Source organism: Cherax quadricarinatus, chromosome 97 (assembly GCF_038502225.1).
Source record: "Cherax quadricarinatus isolate ZL_2023a chromosome 97, ASM3850222v1, whole genome shotgun sequence".
Lineage (NCBI taxonomy): Eukaryota > Metazoa > Arthropoda > Malacostraca > Decapoda > Parastacidae > Cherax > Cherax quadricarinatus.
Genome location: NC_091388.1, coordinates 4,303,755 through 4,323,849, shown reverse-complemented (window position 1 = coordinate 4,323,849; position 20,095 = coordinate 4,303,755). Strand labels below are relative to the sequence as shown.

The 20,095-nt window shown below is 49.2% G+C and overlaps 1 protein-coding gene across 1 annotated transcript in view; it reads right to left on the bottom strand.

The window, feature by feature from the left end:
* Positions 1-2,448: 2,448 nt before the first annotated feature.
* The window catches only part of LOC128705027 (uncharacterized), a 56,981-nt gene continuing 39,334 nt past the window's right edge, over positions 2,449-20,095 (bottom strand). Inside the window, exon 6 of the mRNA XM_053800275.2 lies at positions 2,449-10,437. Coding sequence (XP_053656250.2) covers positions 10,322-10,437 — 116 coding nt within the window. The 3' untranslated portion in view covers positions 2,449-10,321. The remainder of the gene's footprint in view (positions 10,438-20,095) is intronic.

Genomic DNA, 20,095 nt, shown 5'->3' with positions numbered 1-20,095 from the left:
TTATCTCCGTTATGCGCGCCGTGAAAGTTCTCTGTACATTTTCTAGGTCGGCAATTTCACCTGCCTTGAAAGGTGCTGTTAGTGTGCAGCAATATTCCCTCACAATTGAACCCTATCCCTCACAGTTGAACCCCATCCCCCACAATTGAACCCCCATTCCCCACAATTGAACCCCATCCCTCACAATTGAACCCCGTCCCTCACAATTGAACCCCCATCCCTCACAATTGAACTCCATCCCTCACAGTTGAACCCCCATCCCTCACAATTGAACCTCCATCCCTCACAATTGAACCCATACCATCACAATTGAACCCCCATCCCTCACAAATGAACCCTATCCCTCACAATTGAACCCCATTCCTCACAATTGAACCCCCATCCCTCGCAATAACCCCCATCCTTCACAACTGAACCCCATCCTCACAATTTAACCCCCCTCCCTCACAATAACCCCCATCCTTCACAACTGAACCTCATCCCTCACAATTAAGCTCTCATCCCTCACAATTGAACCCCCATCCCTCACAATTGAACCCCCATCCCCCACATTTGAACCCTTATCCCCTACAATTGAACCCCCATCACCTACAATTGAACCCATCCCCCACAGTTGAACCCCATCCCCAACAATTGAACCCCATCCCCTAATCGAACCATCCCTCATAATTGAGCCTCCATCCTCACTGTTGAACCCAAACCCCTTACAATTGAACCCCCATCCCACACAATTGAACCACCACCCCTCACAGTTTAACCCATACCCTCACAATTGAACCCCCATCCCTCACAAATGAACCCTATCCCTCACAATTGAACCCTATCCCTCACAATTGAACTCCCATCCCTTACAACTGAACCCCATCCCTTACAACTGAACCCCATCCCTCACAATTGAACCCCCATTCCTCACAATTGAACCCCCATCCCTCAATTGAACCCCCATCCTTCACAATTGAACCCCCATCCTTCACAATTGAACCCCATCCCTCACAGTTGAACCCCATCCCTCACAATTGAACCCATACTCTCACAATTGAACCCATGCTCTCACAGTTGAACCCCCCATCCCTCACAATTCAACTACCATCCCTCACAATTGAACCCCCATCCCTCACAATTGAACCCCATCCCCCACAATTGAACTATCCCTCACAATTGAACCCCAGTCCCCCACAATTGAACCATCCCCCACAGTTGAACCATCTCCCACAATTGAACCCCATCCCCTAATCGAACCATCCCTCATAATTGGACCCCAACCCCCACAATTGAACCCCCATTCTTTACAATTGAACCCCCATCTTCTAATCGAACCATCCCCTACAATTGAACCCCCATCCCTCACAATTGAACCCCCACCCCCACAATTGAACCCCTATCCCTCACAGTTAAACCCCCAACCCCCACAGTTGAACCCCCATCCCTCACAATTGAACCCTTATCCCTTACAATTGAACCCCCAACCCCCACAATTGAACCCCCATCCCTCACAATTGAACCCCCATCCCCCACAATTGAACCCCCATCCCTCACAATCGAACCCCCACCCCCCACAATTGAACCCCCACAATCGAACCCCTATCCCTCCCAATTGAACCCCCAACCCCCACAATGAAACCCCCAACTCTTACAATTGAACCCCCATCCCTCAATTGAACCCTCATCCCTCACAATTGATTCCCTATCCCTCACAATTAAATCCCCATCCCTCACAATTGAATCCCCATCCCCCACAATTGAACCCTCATCCCCTACAATTGAACCCCATCCCCCACAATTGAACCCCCATCCCCCACAAATGAACCCCCAACCCCCACAATTGAACCCCCATCCCTCACAATTGAAGCCTTATCCCTCACAATTGAACCCTCATCCCCCACAATTGAACCCCCAACCCCCACAATTAAACCCCCATCCCCCACAATTGAACCCCCATCCCCCAAAATTGAACCCCCAACCCCCACAATTGAACCCCCATCCCTCACAATTGAAGCCTTATCCCTCACAATTGAACCCCCAACCCCCACAACTGAAACCCCAATCCCCAACAGTTGAACCCCCACCCCCACAGTTGAACCCTAACCCCCACCAGTAAATCCCCGCCCTTCACAATTGAACCTCCATCCCCACAATTGAACCCCCACCCCAAGAGTTAAACCACAACTGAATCTCCATCCCCTCACTTGAACCATTACCCCCACAATGGAACCCCTATCCCCTACAATTGAAGCCCTACCCCACAATTGAACCAAGTCAATAGTTTCTAGACACCCCAGCCAATAAGGTTCAACTAGATCCCCTATACGATACACTGAAGCCGACTCAGAACCCTCACCTCTTTCTCTAGGCTGTACAAACAGCGGAGATTGCCCAAATATCTGACTTATAATAGGCCTAGGCTCTGAAAATGATCAGCTTTATCACACAGGTAAAATAAAGGTGTAGTGACATTTTCCTTTATTTTTAAAGACCCTATTACTTGCCTTTATTACAAGATATACGTAGACATATAGTAAATTTAGACATAGATATAGACACCTAGGTGTTGTACATGTGTCTTATTCATCAATAAAGACACCCAGGTGTTGTACATGTGTCTTATTCATCAATAAAGACACCCAGGTGTTGTACATGTGTCTTATTCACCAATAAAGACACCTAGGTGTTGTACATGTGTCTTATTCATCAATAGACACACCCAGGTGTTGTACATGTGTCTTATTCATCAATAAAGACACCCAGGTGTTGTACATGTGTCTTATTCATCAATAAAGACACCCAGGTGTTGTACATGTGTCTTATTCATCAATAAAGAGACACAGGTGTTGTACATGTGTCTTAATCAATAAAGACACCTAGGTGTTGTACATGTGTCTTATTCATCAATAAAGACACCCAGGATGGCAAAATTGCTTTATTGATGAAGGTAGGCCTCCAGGCGCTTTATTGATGAAGCCTCTGTCAAAAATAAAGATTTTTAGGCATAGGGAGAATCATAGGATAGCTTTAAACACAGGCCTATTGAAGGCTAGATGTAAAATTTATTGCTTTATTAACGAATATAGGCCTACAAGGGGCTTTATTGGGGCCCCTGGTACCACCAGCTCTATTAGTAAAGCCTCTGGGCCCAGGAGCTATCAATTGCAAATATTGCATTAAGGCAAGTTTTAGATACCATAGAGCAGAAGCAGAAGCAGGAATTACACGGAAATTGGATTTGATACGAGGACTTAGGCCTATAGTCACACCTTTTACATCTTAAATAAATGCTATTTAGGCTTAAACAAGCATAACAGTAACAATGGTTAAGTAGAACAAGTATTGAACAGTTTTGGAACGGGTTTACAGGTGTTATATGTGATAATTATTTCTCCTTTTATTGTGTTTGTTTATTTGAAGGTGATGAGGATAATGTCCCTGTGACAGCTGGCTGTCTGCTAGAGGGTTTGCAGCAGCCAGCTGGCTATCTGTTGGAGGGCAGGAGACAGCTGGCTGTCTGCTAGAAGGTTTGCAGCAGCAGCCAGCTGGCTATCTGTTGGAGGGCAGGAGACAGCTGGCTGGCTGCTAGAAGGCTTACAGAAGCCAGATGGGTATCTTAACACCTACAGCAGCCAACTATATACCTACTGCAAGACAGGAGTCAGCTGTCTACTGGAAGACTTACAGAAGCCAGCTGGCCATCTAAATACCCACGACAGCCATCTGTCCACCTACTGGAAGACAGGAACCAGCTGTATACTGGAAGACTTACAGCAGCCAGCTGGCCATCTAAACACCCACGGCAGCCAGCTGTCTACCTACTGGAAGACAGGAATCAGCTGTATACTGGAAGACTTACAGCAGCCAGCTGGCCATCTCAACACCCATGACAGCCAGCTGTCTACCTACTGGAAGACAGGAACCAGCCAGCTGTCTACTGCAAGACTTACAGGAACCAGCTGTCTACTGGAAGACAGGAGCCAGCTGTCTACCTACTGGAAGACACAGATTTTTAAAAACCATCTTAAAAGATGTCTAATTATCTTGAAAACATAACTAAAACACAAGAAACGACAATCTTAAGACCCTCTTCTGCCTTTATATATATATATATATATATATATATATATATATATATATATATATATATATATACAGCAGAAAGATGTCCATAAGATAATGTCCTTATTTCGTATGTATTGCAACGTACGTCCCTGCCATAGGTACTTTTTCACGTACATAGATCACTTTAGGGTAGGGGAAGGGGGTTAAAATAGGTAATAGGGGAGGGGGATGCTGATAGTGTGCTGGATATGGGTGGATAGTAGATAGTTTGAAGCATGTAGGGGCTACCCACAGTAGGATCGTAACACGTACTAACATAGTAGACTAGTCCCTAGTGGCTTGCAGAAGTCAGTATGGCTTTCCAGAGAGCCATACCAGAAGTGGTTGGAGAATGCTAGGATAGGGGAGGATAGTGGATAGTTTGAAGCATGTAGGGCTTACCCATAGTGGGACAGTAACATGTACTAGCATAGTAGACTAGTCCCTAGTCCCCAGTGGCTTGTATAAGGCTTACCAGAAAACCATACCAAGGGTGGTTAGTATTGAGGGTGGGCTGTGTACACCTCACTTCCGTGCAGATGGTAGGCAGGGGTGGGCAGCTGCCTTGCCCACAATCCCTCAGGGACCTAGGTCAGTACCTAGCCTCACTACCTACCCAGGTACAAGCACCTAGTACCCATCACCTGGACTCAGGTACCTAATACCTTCCCCTGGTACCAAACCGAACCACACATCCAACAGATTTCAAACAGGATTAACAGGCCGTTGGACAACGGTAGGGATTCAGGGCTGTGCTCAGGGACAAGACAACTCCAGTTCCTCTGATCAAGAGCCTCACAGGGTCCCCAGAGACGAAATATTTCGAAAACAGTCACTCCTTGGACCACACTAGTGGTCCATCTGGACCCCTGGACCACACAAGTGGTCCATCTGGTCCCCTGGACCACACAAATGGTCCATCTGGTCCCCTGGACCACACAAATGGTCCACCTGGACTACAAATGGTCCACTTAAAAATTAAGGGATTTAAAGCTCACTTAATTCGGCTTAAAGTGGTAATACACACAGGCAGGCCCAGGAGCTATGACTTGGCCCCTGCAACCACATATAGGTAGGTAGTAGATATATAGTAGACAGCAGTAGATACAAGAGAGAGCTGTCAGTCAGCTGTCAGTCACTGCCCTAGAGACTGGTCAGGAGCTGTGACTCGACCCCAACAACTACCAACAGGTCAGTACACTCCCCTATAATGGGAGATGACAGTAATAACAGCCTTAGTGATCAGGCTAGCATCATGGGGAACTAGACTACTTAGCTAGCATCATGGTGGTAGACTGTATGGTAGATTGTGTGGTGGACTGTATGGTAGATTGTATGGTAGACTGTATGGTAAATTGTATGGTAGACTGTGGTGGATTGTATGGTAGAATGTATGGTAGACTTTATCATAGACTGATGGAATGTATGGTAGACTGGTAGAATGTATGGTAAACTATGGTAGGTAGACTGTAGAATGATGTTAGACTCTAGTATTTGAAGGGTAGACTGTAATGTTTTAAGGGTAGACAGTAATGTTTGAAGGGTAGACAGTAATGTTTTAAGGGTAGACTGTAGTATTTTAAGGGTAGACTGTAGTATTTGAAGGGTAAACTGGCGTATATTCTGCAACATGTGACGGGCCTCAACATACTGGTCTGGGGATCATAAAAAAACACCAGCAACCACAGGTATTAAAGTATATAGCAGAAGCTAAGGCCAGAATTTTCAAACGACACATCAGGATGCAGATGGCGTTTTTCCAGATAAAATAACTGTTGTTCGAACTAGCTCCAGAACTACACACACACACACATGTGCATTTGCAAACGTGTTCATTACCACTGTGGGATTGTCGTTAAGCATCGTTTGAAAAGCCTGGGAAGTGGTATAATAAAAGCGTATAGCTAAAACAGTACAAACGCACACACGCGTTTTTCCACAATGGTTGACAGTATTCCTTAAATGCTAGGGAGATGGGGCGGGAACAATCAACATTGCAAGCTGCTAGCATCAATCACTTATTGCACTGGCAGTCATATGCGACACGCGGTCATGTACGACATGCGGCCATGTACAACACACAGCTGTGTACGACACGCGGCCGTGTATGACATGCAGGTGGCCGAGGCCATTGCCATTTCTCGCACACTGCACAAGGATGGGGAACTGTGATTGCGTATAAATTATTTGTGCGCATCATGTCATATAACAATTGTCTCTGATCAAATATACTCTTTCTACAGTACAATAAAGACCAAAATTACTTGACGCGGAGGGCACCATCATGCGCACTGAAGGCCGGGCCCCTATGTAACAGTTGGGCAAGGCCCCCATGTAACAGCTGGGCCAAGCCCCCATGTAACAGTTGGGAGAGGTCCCCATGTAACATTTGGGAGAGGCCCCCATGTAACAGTTGGGAGAGGCCCCCATGTAACAGTTGGGAGAGGCCCCCATGTAACAGTTGGGCCAGGCCCCCATGTAACAGTTGGGCCAGGCCTCCTTTTAACAGCTGGCCAAGGCCCCCATGTAACAGCTAGAGCCAAAGCTCTTGTGTAACAGCTGGGGGCAGGCCCCCATGTAACAGAGACAGGCCCTCATGTAACAGCTAGAGCCACGGCTCTCGTGTAACAGCTGGGGGCAGGCCCCCGTGTAACGGAGACTGGTCCTCATATAACAGCTAGAGCCACGGCTCTCGTGTAACAACTGGGGGCAGGCCCCCGTGTAACGGAGACTGGTCCTCATATAACAGCTAGAGCCACGGCTCTCGTGTAACAGCTGGGGGCAGGCCCCCGTGTAACGGAGACTGGTCCTCATATAACAGCTAGAGCCACGGCTCTCGTGTAACAGCTGGGGTCAGGCCCCCGTGTAACGGAGACTGGTCCTCATATAACAGCTAGAGCCACGGCTCTCGTGTAACAGCTGGGGGCAGGCCCCCGTGTAACGGAGACTGGTCCTCATATAACAGCTAGAGCCACGGCTCTCGTGTAACAGCTGGGGGCAGGCCCCCATGTAACAGCTGGGCAATCAGCCACACAAGAATATTCCTACACTATAACACATTTGGATTGTCAGGGCCAGTAAAGGGCAATTATTTAAAACTAAAGGGCGGGCCAAGGGGCGGCCAGGAAGACACGCGGCCCACTCGGCCCAGAAAGATCTGTGGCGACACCAAAGTTAAACTTGACACCAGACTGTTTAACAGTCGAACTTAATCCTAGACATTGAAAAAAAATTTAATAGCTAAAAAAAAAGGACTTCTATTAATGCAATATTTAAATTAGAACGGTCAGCTTGTTCACACCTGTAATCAGTATTTCGGGGTATGGGTGAAGATACTAGCATAGGGCCGGAGGCACATCTCGGCCCTCTAACATGGCCACCAGCTTGACCAACCCACCTTCATGTCCTCAGACGTATCAACAAAATGCATGTACAGCAAATATATTTGTGATTTAAAATTGACTGAGAATACAGTCGGTTCCCGTATACAATGGCTTCTAGTGTCATTTTTCTGCAGAAACGACTAGAAAACTACACTGAAAATCAAACAGTGACTTAAAAACACTGAAAATTGAACAGCGATTGATAAACTAATTGAAAATTGAACATCATGTTGGAAGACCATCACTGCAAACACTATTCTATTTTCAGTGCAATTCCCCAGTTGCATCTGCAATGAACTGCATTATACAGAGGAACTATGGAAGAGAACCGACTATGCAGCAAAACAAGTGAATTTCACAAATCGGAGGACATGACAGTAGTGGAGTAGGCTCCGTGACCATGGAACACACAGGAAATTTGGGGGACCTGCTCACCATCCATATTTCTAAGTAAGCGAAACAGGGGCAGCTGAATTTAGCATATATACAGGATAGGTGCTCACCCATTGGCCACAAGTGGAGGAATTCCACAGGGACTTGTTTCTCAAAAAGTCCATAGGATCCCTTTAAGTTATGCCAAACAGCAGGAGTATATATATATGTATAAATACAAATATCTACCATAGCCCATTTAAAAAGTTCACTGTGAGAGACAATTGCGGAGAACAGGTTTAGAGAGACGTTTTGCCCCTGCCAGAGACTTTGATTCCACAGGTGAAACGTCACACCGGATTTCTTCTCTGTGGCTGTGTCCACAAATTACCTTCACAAATTACCTTACTGTAGAACTGTGAAACAGATTAAAGCAATAAGCTGGATTCCTTCACCCCAGCCTAGGATAAGCACCGTCCTGTGGGCCTACACCTTCACTGTAGGCCTACAACATCACTGTAGGCCCACACCTTCACTGCAGTCCTGCAACATCACTGCAGTCCTGAACAATCACTGCAGTAACACACCATTTCAATACTGCACCTTCACTGCAGTCACACTACATAACCTACACATCCAAGGCTGTAGAACCATTGGTAAGTGCTCATAGGCTTCTACAAGGAGGCACTCTTGCTTCTGTAGAATCCTAGTCAATAAAGAGTGCCCCTGGACCCACCCTAAGCACTTACAACAGCGTAACAAGCAGAACCACTTGAACCCAAGATAATTCATCTTCCGAATGCATCTTGCAATTCGAACCTTTGAAATATCTCGTACCATCACACATAATGACATTCTTAAAAGGACGCAGTAGGCAGCTAGGACCATAAAATATATTTCAAATCGACATTTACACTTCAAAACACTTTTAGAGGGGTATATATCCTGCCAGAACAGCGAAAAGAGGCCATTTGCGAATCCACCCCAAGCGCAGAAGAGCAGGTTGGAACAATGCCATATAGTATGCACCCCATACCTCTGACCCCATGCCTCTGTGGCATACATAAGCATTTCTTAGTCACACAGTAGCTAGTAGCATGCCCACCAATACAAAAAATATCCTTTACAGTAAGTCTTATCCTTGGATACGTCACTTTGCGTCACTCCATTATATTCCTGACTGGTATTGAATTTCCTTTAATGATTTCCATACCAACTGTAAATAACAACTAATAATAATAATAATAATAATAATAATAATAATAATAACAATAATAATAGTACACTTACTGTTATATTTATCACTTTGAAAAATCACTAAAAAACATTTAACTACGTTATAGAAAGGGAAGTTTATTTCTTATATAATTTTTTGAGATCAAGTGACTTAGGTGAAATGAATGTTTATCAACTTCGGAGATTTGTACAGCATAGGCCAGCCGTCTTCATTAATAGTGAGTTACCACAGCTTTGAGTGATGGTAGTTAGTGGAGGTTCATTGGTGTGTTAGCCTGGCTACCTTCACAGCATTCTCACACTATTGTGCTTACAGTAGAGTACGATCAGTGCTTCAGCACAGCAAGGCACAGCAGAGCACAGTTTGTGCTTAATTAAGGCACAGAACACCTGGTACTTCAGCAGAACCTTCAGCAAACCACAAGCGAGTAGGTGCCTAATGGCTCCTAGCACCATGAACTTCAGAGAGGCCTTCGACAGCACTTATCAGTACCTCTAGTTCATGAGGAAACTGTTTTTCTGAAGTCACTATCACTGCAAGCAGAACACTGCAATATTCTTGCAAGCAGCAGGCTGTTAGGCATCCAGTAAACCTTGACTGCAAGCTGCTAGGCATCCAGTAAATTTTGACTGCAGGCTGCTAGGCATCCAGTAAACCTTGACTGCAGGCTGCTAGGCATCCAGTAAACCTTGACTGCAGGCTGCTAGGCATCCAGTAAACCTTGACTGCAGGCTGCTAGGCATCCAGTAAACCTTGACTGCAGGCTGCTAGGCATCCAGTAAACCTTGACTGCAGGCTGCTAGGCATCCAGTAAACCTTGACTGCAGGCTGCACTATAAGTGGCTGCCTGCAGGATTGTGGGTATGGTCGACTATCGCTGGTAGGGAAGACTGCTAGGCATATATTGCTTGTAGATTGTGGTTGTTGTTCTTGTTGGGGTATTTAAGAAATGACTCAAGTGACTATGGACTTTTGACCCCAGTTGAGGGCCCCCAGTGCACTTCGAACTCTTAAAAATGCGAACGCCATTGTCGCAATGACCAGCGACGGTACTCAGTCATGCGTACTCAGCCTGGGTTGTGGTCAGTGTAGGTCTAAAACCAAAAAGAGAGTTCTACATCACAGACACTGTTAATTACACCGAAGCGACTTGCAACGACCTCGTCCCAGGCTGATGCAATGGTGTAACGTGGGGATGGACCTTCCTCCAGGGCCTGTCTTTTCATGACTATCTATTGGAGGCTTAATCTATCACAGCAACGAGCGCGGCAGCGATGGACTTGGCAATCTTCTGACCGAATTTCCTCACCCCTTTGGGTTTGTTGCTCTTGTCGCTCTTGGAGTCATCTCGTCTCTCTTCTGTGGAGAAAGTGGAAAATATTAGACCTTGTATAGAACATGACCAAAGAACACCTAGGATTCTTATACAACAACACTTAGGTGTAGACATAGCCTCTTTGTATAAGGTAGTAGAGCACTAGCTTAACCACCTGTCACACTAGCTTAACCACCTGTCACACTAGCTGAACCATCTGTCACACTAGCTTAACCACCTGTCACACTAGCTTAACCACCTGTCACACTAGCTTAACCACCTGTCACACTAGCTGAACCACCTGTCACACTAGCTTAACCACCTGTCACACTAGCTGAACCACCTGTCACACTAGCTTAACCACCTGTCACACTAGCTTAACCACCTGTCACACTAGCTTAACCACCTGTCACACTAGCTTAACCACCTGTCACACTAGCTTAACCACCTGTCACACTAGCTGAACCATCTGTCACACTAGCTTAACCACCTGTCACACTAGCTTAACCACCTGTCACACTAGCTTAACCACCTGTCACACTAGCTTAACCACCTGTCACACTAGCTTAACCACCTGTCACACTAGCTTAACCACCTGTCACACTAGCTTAACCACCTGTCACACTAGCTTAACCACCTGTCACACTAGGTTAACCACCTGTCACACTAGGTTAACCACCTGTCACACTAGGTTAACCACCTGTCACACTAGCTGAACCATCTGTCACACTAGCTTAACCACCTGTCACACTAGCTTAACCACCTGTCACACTAGCTTAACCACCTGTCACACTAGCTTAACCACCTGTCACACTAGCTTAACCACCTGTCACACTAGCTTAACCACCTGTCACACTAGCTGAACCACCTGTCACACTAGCTGAACCACCTGTCACACTAGCTTAACCACCTGTCACACTAGCTTAACCACCTGTCACACTAGCTTAACCACCTGTCACACTAGCTTAACCACCTGTCACACTAGCTTAACCACCTGTCACACTAGCTGAACCATCTGTCACACTAGCTTAAACACCTGTCACACTAGCTGAACCATCTGTCACACTAGCTTAACCACCTGTCACACTAGCTTAACCACCTGTCACACTAGCTTAACCACCTGTCACACTAGCTTAACCACCTGTCACACTAGCTGAACCATCTGTCACACTAGCTTAACCACCTGTCACACTAGCTGAACCATCTGTCACACTAGCTTAACCACCTGTCACACTAGCTGAACCATCTGTCACACTAGCTTAACCACCTGTCACACTAGCTGAACCACCTGTCACACTAGCTTAACCACCTGTCACACTAGCTTAACCACCTGTCACACTAGCTTAACCACCTGTCACACTAGCTTAACCACCTGTCACACTAGCTGAACCATCTGTCACACTAGCTTAACCACCTGTCACACTAGCTGAACCACCTGTCACACTAGCTGAACCATCTGTCACACTAGCTTAACCACCTGTCACACTAGCTGAACCACCTGTCACACTAGCTTAACCACCTGTCACACTAGCTGAACCATCTGTCACACTAGCTTAACCACCTGTCACACTAGCTGAACCATCTGTCACACTAGCTTAACCACCTGTCACACTAGCTTAACCACCTGTCACACTAGCTTAACCACCTGTCACACTAGCTTAACCACCTGTCACACTAGCTTAACCACCTGTCACACTAGCTTAACCACCTGTCACACTAGCTGAACCATCTGTCACACTAGCTTAACCACCTGTCACACTAGCTGAACCACCTGTCACACTAGCTGAACCATCTGTCACACTAGCTTAAACACCTGTCACACTAGCTGAACCATCTGTCACACTAGCTTAACCACCTGTCACACTAGCTTAACCACCTGTCACACTAGCTTAACCACCTGTCACACTAGCTTAACCACCTGTCACACTAGCTTAACCACCTGTCACACTAGCTTAACCACCTGTCACACTAGCTGAACCATCTGTCACACTAGCTTAACCACCTGTAACACTAGCTTAACCACCTGTCACACTAGCTTAACCACCTGTCACACTAGCTTAACCACCTGCCACACTAGCTTAACCACCTGTCACACTAGCTGAACCATCTGTCACACTAGCTTAACCACCTGTCACACTAGCTTAACCATCTGTCACACTAGCTTAACCACCTGTCACATTAGCTTAACCACCTGTCACACTAGCTTAACCACCTGTCACACTAGCTTAACCACCTGTCACACTAGCTGAACCATCTGTCACACTAGCTTAACCACCTGTAACACTAGCTTAACCACCTGTCACACTAGCTTAACCACCTGTCACACTAGCTTAACCACCTGTCACACTAGCTTAACCACCTGTCACACTAGCTTAACCACCTGTCTCACTAGCTTAACCACCTGTCACACTAGCTTAACCACCTGTCACACTAGCTTAACCACCTGTCACACTAGCTTAACCACCTGTCACACTAGCTTAACCACCTGTCACACTAGCTTAACCACCTGCCACACTAGCTTAACCACCTGCCACACTAGCTTAACCACCTGTCACACTAGCTGAACCATCTGTCACACTAGCTTAACCACCTGTCACACTAGCTGAACCATCTGTCACACTAGCTTAACCACCTGTCACACTAGCTTAACCACCTGTCACACTAGCTTAACCACCTGTCACACTAGCTGAACCATCTGTCACACTAGCTTAACCACCTGTCACACTAGCTGAACCATTTGTCACACTAGCTTAACCACCTGTCACATTAGCTTAACCACCTGTCACACTAGCTTAACCACCTGTCACACTAGCTTAACCACCTGTCACACTAGCTGAACCATCTGTCACACTAGCTTAACCACCTGTAACACTAGCTTAACCACCTGTCACACTAGCTTAACCACCTGTCACACTAGCTTAACCACCTGTCACACTAGCTTAACCACCTGCCACACTAGCTTAACCACCTGTCACACTAGCTTAACCACCTGTCACACTAGCTTAACCACCTGTCACACTAGCTTAACCACCTGTCACACTAGCTTAACCACCTGTCACACTAGCTTAACCACCTGTCACACTAGCTGAACCATCTGTCACACTAGCTTAACCACCTGTCACACTAGCTGAACCATCTGTCACATCAACTGAACCACTAAGACAGAATTAGAGGCACTGGAAGACAACCAAAATGCAGATGTGATATACACAGACTTTGCAGTGGTGTTTGACACACGTGATCATGATAAATTAGACACATGTGCAACTCTTGGGTATCTTTATTGAGAAAACGTTTCGCCACACAGTGGCTTCATCAGTCCATACGTAGGAGAAACTTGAAGAACAGGAGGAGAATGAGGTAATCAGTCCCTCAACCTTGAGTCGATGTGTTCAGTCCATCAATCTCCTGTTCTTCAAGTTTATCCTGTGTATGGACTGATGAAGCCACTGTGTGGCTAAACGTTTCCTCAGTAAAGGTACCCAAGAGTTGCACATGTGTCTAATTTATCAACATGTCGGTTCTCTGAACCATTCATCTACAAACACGTGATCATGGGTGATAGCACACAAAATGAAGGCCATAGGCATATAGCGCTATAGGCAGACGGATTTTCTGGTTCCTAATACACACAACACAAAAAGTAGCAATAAACAGAGGTAAAAAGTTCAGTTCCCCAGGGCACTGTCCTGGCACCTCTGCTGTTTATCATCTTCCCAGGGCACTGTCATGGCACCTCTGCTGTTTATCATCTCCCCAGGGCACTGTCCTGGCACCTCTGCTGTTTATCATCTCCCCAGGGCACTGTCATGGCACCTCTGCTGTTTATCATCTCCCCAGGGCACTGTCATGGCACCTCTGCTGTTTATCATCTCCCCAGGGCACTGTCCTGGCACCTCTGCTGTTTATCATCTCCCCAAGGCACTGTCATGGCACCTCTGCTGTTTCTCATCTCCCCAAGGCACTGTCCTGGTACCTCTGCTGTTTCTCATCTCCCCAAGGCACTGTCCTGGTACCTCTGCTGTTTCTCATCTCCCCAAGGCACTGTCCTGGTACCTCTGCTGTTTCTCATCTCCCCAAGGCACTGTCCTGGCACCTCTGCTGTTTATCATCTCCCCAAGGCACTGTCCTGGCACCTCTGCTGTTTATCATCTCCCCAAGGCACTGTCCTGGCACCTCTGCTGTTTATCATCTCCCCAAGGCAGTGTCCTGGCACCTCTGCTGTTTATCATCTCCCCAGGGCACTGTCATGGCACCTCTGCTGTTTATCATCTCCCCAAGGCACTGTCCTGGCACCTCTGCTGTTTATCATCTCCCCAAGGCACTGTCCTGGCACCTCTGCTGTTTATCATCTCCCCAAGGCACTGTCATGGCACCTCTGCTGTTTATCATCTCCCCAAGGCACTGTCCTGGCACCTCTGCTGTTTATCATCTCCCCAAGGCAGTGTCCTGGCACCTCTGCTGTTTATCATCTCCCCAGGGCACTGTCATGGCACCTCTGCTGTTTATCATCTCCCCAAGGCACTGTCCTGGCACCTCTGCTGTTTATCATCTCCCCAAGGCACTGTCTTGGTACCTCTGCTGTTTATCATCTCCCCAAGGCACTGTCTTGGTACCTCTGCTGTTTATCATCTCCCCAAGGCACTGTCTTGGTACCTCTGCTGTTTATCATCTCCCCAAGGCACTGTCTTGGTACCTCTGCTGTTTATCATCTCCCCAAGGCACTGTCATGGCACCTCTGCTGTTTATCATCTCCCCAAGGCACTGTCCTGGCACCTCTGCTGTTTATCATCTCCCCAAGGCACTGTCCTGGCACCTCTGCTGTTTATCATCTCCCCAGGGCACTGTCCTGGTACCTCTGCTGTTTATCATCTCCCCAGGGCACTGTCCTGGCACCTCTGCTGTTTATCATCTCCCCAGGGCACTGTCCTGGCACCTCTGCTGTTTATCATCTCCCCAAGGCACTGTCATGGTACCTCTGCTGTTTATCATCTCCCCAAGGCACTGTCCTGGCACCTCTGCTGTTTATCATCTCCCCAAGGCACTGTCCTGGCACCTCTGCTGTTTATCATCTCCCCAAGGCACTGTCATATCACCTCTGCTGTTTATCACCTCCCCAAGGCACTGTCCTGGCACCTCTGCTGTTTATCATCTCCCCAGGGCACTGTCCTGGTACCTCTGCTGTTTATCATCTCCCCAGGGCACTGTCCTGGCACCTCTGCTGTTTATCATCTCCCCAGGGCACTGTCCTGGCACCTCTGCTGTTTATCATCTCCCCAAGGCACTGTCATGGTACCTCTGCTGTTTATCATCTCCCCAAGGCACTGTCCTGGCACCTCTGCTGTTTATCATCTCCCCAAGGCACTGTCCTGGCACCTCTGCTGTTTATCATCTCCCCAAGGCACTGTCATGGCACCTCTGCTGTTTATCATCTCCCCAAGGCACTGTCCTGGCACCTCTGCTGTTTATCATCTCCCCAGGGCACTGTCCTGGTACCTCTGCTGTTTATCATCTCCCCAGGGCACTGTCCTGGTACCTCTGCTGTTTATCATCTCCCCAGGGCACTGTCCTGGCACCTCTGCTGTTTATCATCTCCCCAAGGCACTGTCATGGCACCTCTGCTGTTTATCATCTCCCCAAGGCACTGTCCTGGCACCTCTGCTGTTTATCATCTCCCCAGGGCACTGTCCTGGCACCTCTGCTGTTTATCATCTCCCCAGGGCACTGTCCTGGCACCTCTGCTGTTTATCATCTCCCCAGGGCACTGTCCTGGCACCTCTGCTGTTTATCATCTCCCCAGGGCACTGTCCTGGCACCTCTGCTGTTTAACATCTCCCCAGGGCACTGTCCTGGCACCTCTGCTGTTTATCATCTCCCCAGGGCACTGTCCTGGCACCTCTGCTGTTTAACATCTCCCCAGGGCACTGTCCTGGCACCTCTGCTGTTTATCATCTCCCCAGGGCACTGTCCTGGCACCTCTGCTGTTTATCATCTCCCCAGGGCACTGTCCTGGCACCTCTGCTGTTTATCATCTCCCCAGGGCACTGTCCTGGTACCTCTGCTGTTTATCATCTCCCCAGGGCACTGTCCTGGCACCTCTGCTGTTTCTCATCTCCCCAAGGCACTGTCCTGGCACCTCTGCTGTTTATCATCTCCCCAGGGCAGTGTCCTGGCACCTCTGCTGTTTATCATCTCCCCAGGGCACTGTCCTGGCACCTCTGCTGTTTATCATCTCCCCAGGGCACTGTCCTGGCACCTCTGCTGTTTATCATCTGCCCAGGGCACTGTCCTGGTACCTCTGCTGTTTATCATCTCCCCAGGGCACTGTCCTGGCACCTCTGCTGTTTCTCATCTCCCCAAGGCACTGTCCTGGTACCTCTGCTGTTTCTCATCTCCCCAAGGCACTGTCCTGGCACCTCTGCTGTTTATCATCTCCCCAAGGCAGTGTCCTGGCACCTCTGCTGTTTATCATCTCCCCAAGGCACTGTCATGGCACCTCTGCTGTTTATCATCTCCCCAAGGCAGTGTCCTGGCACCTCTGCTGTTTATCATCTCCCCAAGGCAGTGTCCTGGCACCTCTGCTGTTTATCATCTCCCCAAGGCACTGTCATGGCACCTCTGCTGTTTATCATCTCCCCAAGGCACTGTCCTGGCACCTCTGCTGTTTATCATCTCCCCAAGGCAGTGTCCTGGCACCTCTGCTGTTTATCATCTCCCCAGGGCACTGTCCTGGCACCTCTGCTGTTTATCATCTCCCCAAGGCACTGTCCTGGCACCTCTGCTGTTTATCATCTCCCCAGGGCACTGTCCTGGTACCTCTGCTGTTTATCATCTCCCCAGGGCACTGTCCTGGTACCTCTGCTGTTTATCATCTCCCCAGGGCACTGTCCTGGCACCTCTGCTGTTTATCATCTCCCCAGGGCACTGTCCTGGCACCTCTGCTGTTTATCATCTCCCCAAGGCACTGTCATGGTACCTCTGCTGTTTATCATCTCCCCAAGGCACTGTCCTGGCACCTCTGCTGTTTATCATCTCCCCAAGGCACTGTCCTGGCACCTCTGCTGTTTATCATCTCCCCAAGGCACTGTCCTGGCACCTCTGCTGTTTATCATCTCCCCAGGGCACTGTCATGGCACCTCTGCTGTTTATCATCTCCCCAGGGCACTGTCCTGGTACCTCTGCTGTTTATCATCTCCCCAAGGCACTGTCCTGGCACCTCTGCTGTTTATCATCTCCCCAAGGCACTGTCCTGGCACCTCTGCTGTTTATCATCTCCCCAGGGCACTGTCATGGCACCTCTGCTGTTTATCATCTCCCCAGGGCACTGTCCTGGTACCTCTGCTGTTTATCATCTCCCCAAGGCACTGTCCTGGCACCTCTGCTGTTTATCATCTCCCCAAGGCACTGTCCTGGCACCTCTGCTGTTTATCATCTCCCCAAGGCACTGTCCTGGCACCTCTGCTGTTTATCATCTCCCCAAGGCACTGTCCTGGCACCTCTGCTGGTTATCATCTCCCCAAGGCACTGTCCTGGCACCTCTGCTGGTTATCATCTCCCCAAGGCACTGTCCTGGCACCTCTGCTGGTTAACATCCTCATAACAACCATCATTTGCAAATGACACTAAAATAAGAATGAAAGTTACTACGGCAGAAGACACTGAAAAATTACATGAAGATATAAGAAGTGTTTTCCAGTGATGTTCAGTGGTGATAAGTTCCAACTACAGCAGCAACAACATGGTTGACCAGGCCAGCATCAAGCCAGCATGGTTGACCAGGCCAGCACCGAGCCAGCATGGTTGACCAGGCCAGCACCAAGCCAGCATGGTTGACCAGGCCAGCACTGGGCCAGCATGGTTGACCAGACCAGCATCAAGCCAGCATGGTTGACCAGGCCAGCACCGAGCCAGCATGGTTGACCAGGCCAGCACCGAGCCAGCATGGTTGACCAGGCCAGCACCAAGCCAGCATGGTTGATCAGACCAGCACTGGGCCAGCATGGTTGACCAGACCAGCATCAAGCCAGCATGGTTAACCAGGCCAGCACCGAGCCAGCATGGTTGACCAGGCCAGCACCAAGCCAGCATGGTTGACCAGGCCAGCACTGGGCCAGCATGGTTGACCAGACCAGCATCAAGCCAGCATGGTTGACCAGACCAGCATCAAACCAGCATGGTTGACCAGGCCAGTACTGGGCCAGCATGGTTGACCAGGCCAGCATGGTTGACCAGGCCAGCATCAAGCCAGCATGGTTAACCAGGCCAGCACCAAGCCAGCATGGTTGATCAGGCCAGCATCAAGCCAGCATGGTTGACCAGGCCAGCATGGTTGACCAGGCCAGCATCAAGCCAGCATGGTTAACCAGGCCAGCACCAAGCCAGCATGGTTGACCAGGCCAGCATCAAGCCAGCATGGTTGACCAGGCCAGCACCAAGCTAGCATGGTTGACCAGGCCAGCATCAAGCCAGCATGGTTGACCAAGCCAGCATGGTTGACCAGGCCAGCATCAAGCCAGCATGGTTAACCAGGCCAGCACCAAGCCAGCATGGTTGATCAGGCCAGCATCAAGCCAGCATGGTTGACCAGGCCAGCATCAAGCCAGCATGGTTGACCAGGCCAGCACCAAGCCAGCATGGTTGACCAGACCAGCATCAAGCCAGCATGGTTGACCAGGCCAGCATCAAGCCAGCATGGTTGACCAGGCCAGCACCAAGCCAGCATGGTTGACCAGACCAGCATCAAGCCAGCATGGTTGACCAGGCCAGCATCAAGCCAGCATGGTTAACCAGGCCAGCACCAAGCCAGCATGGTTGACCAGGCCAGTACTGGGCCAGCATGGTTGACCAGACCAGCATCAAGCCAGCATGGTTAACCAGGCCAGCACCAAGCCAGCATGGTTGACCAGACCAGCATCAAGCCAGCATGGTTGACCAGGCCAGCACTGGGCCAGCATGGTTGACCAGACCAGCATCAAGCCAGCATGGTTGACCAGGCCAGCACTGGGCCAGCATGGTTGACCAGACCAGCATCAAGCCAGCATGGTTGACCAGGCCAGCATGGTTGACCAGACCAGCATCAAGCCAGCATGGTTGACCAGGCCAGCATCAAGCCAGCATGGTTAACCAGGCCAGCACCGAGCCAGCATGGTTGACCAGGCCAGCACTGGGCCAGCATGGTTGACCAGGCCAGCACCGAGCCAGCATGGTTGACCAGGCTAGCACTGGGCCAGCATGGTTGACCAGACCAGCATCATGCCAGCATGGTTAACCAGGCCAGCACCGAGCCAGCATGGTTGACCAGGCCAGCACTGGGCCAGCATGGTTGACCAGGCCAGCACCGAGCCAGCATGGTTGACCAGGCCAGCACCGAGCCAGCATGGTTGACCAGGCCAGCACCGAGCCAGCATGGTTGACCAGGCCAGCACCGAGCCAGCATGGTTGACCAGGCCAGCATCAAGCCAGCATGGTTAACCAGGCCAGCACTGGGCCAGCATGGTTGACCAGTCCAGCACCAAGCCAGCATGGTTGACCAGGCCAGCACTGGGCCAGCATGGTTGACCAGACCAGCATCAAGCCAGCATGGTTAACCAGGCCAGCACTGGGCCAGCATGGTTGACCAGTCCAGCACCAAGCCAGCATGGTTGACCAGGCCAGCACTGGGCCAGCATGGTTGACCAGACCAGCATCAAGCCAGCATGGTTA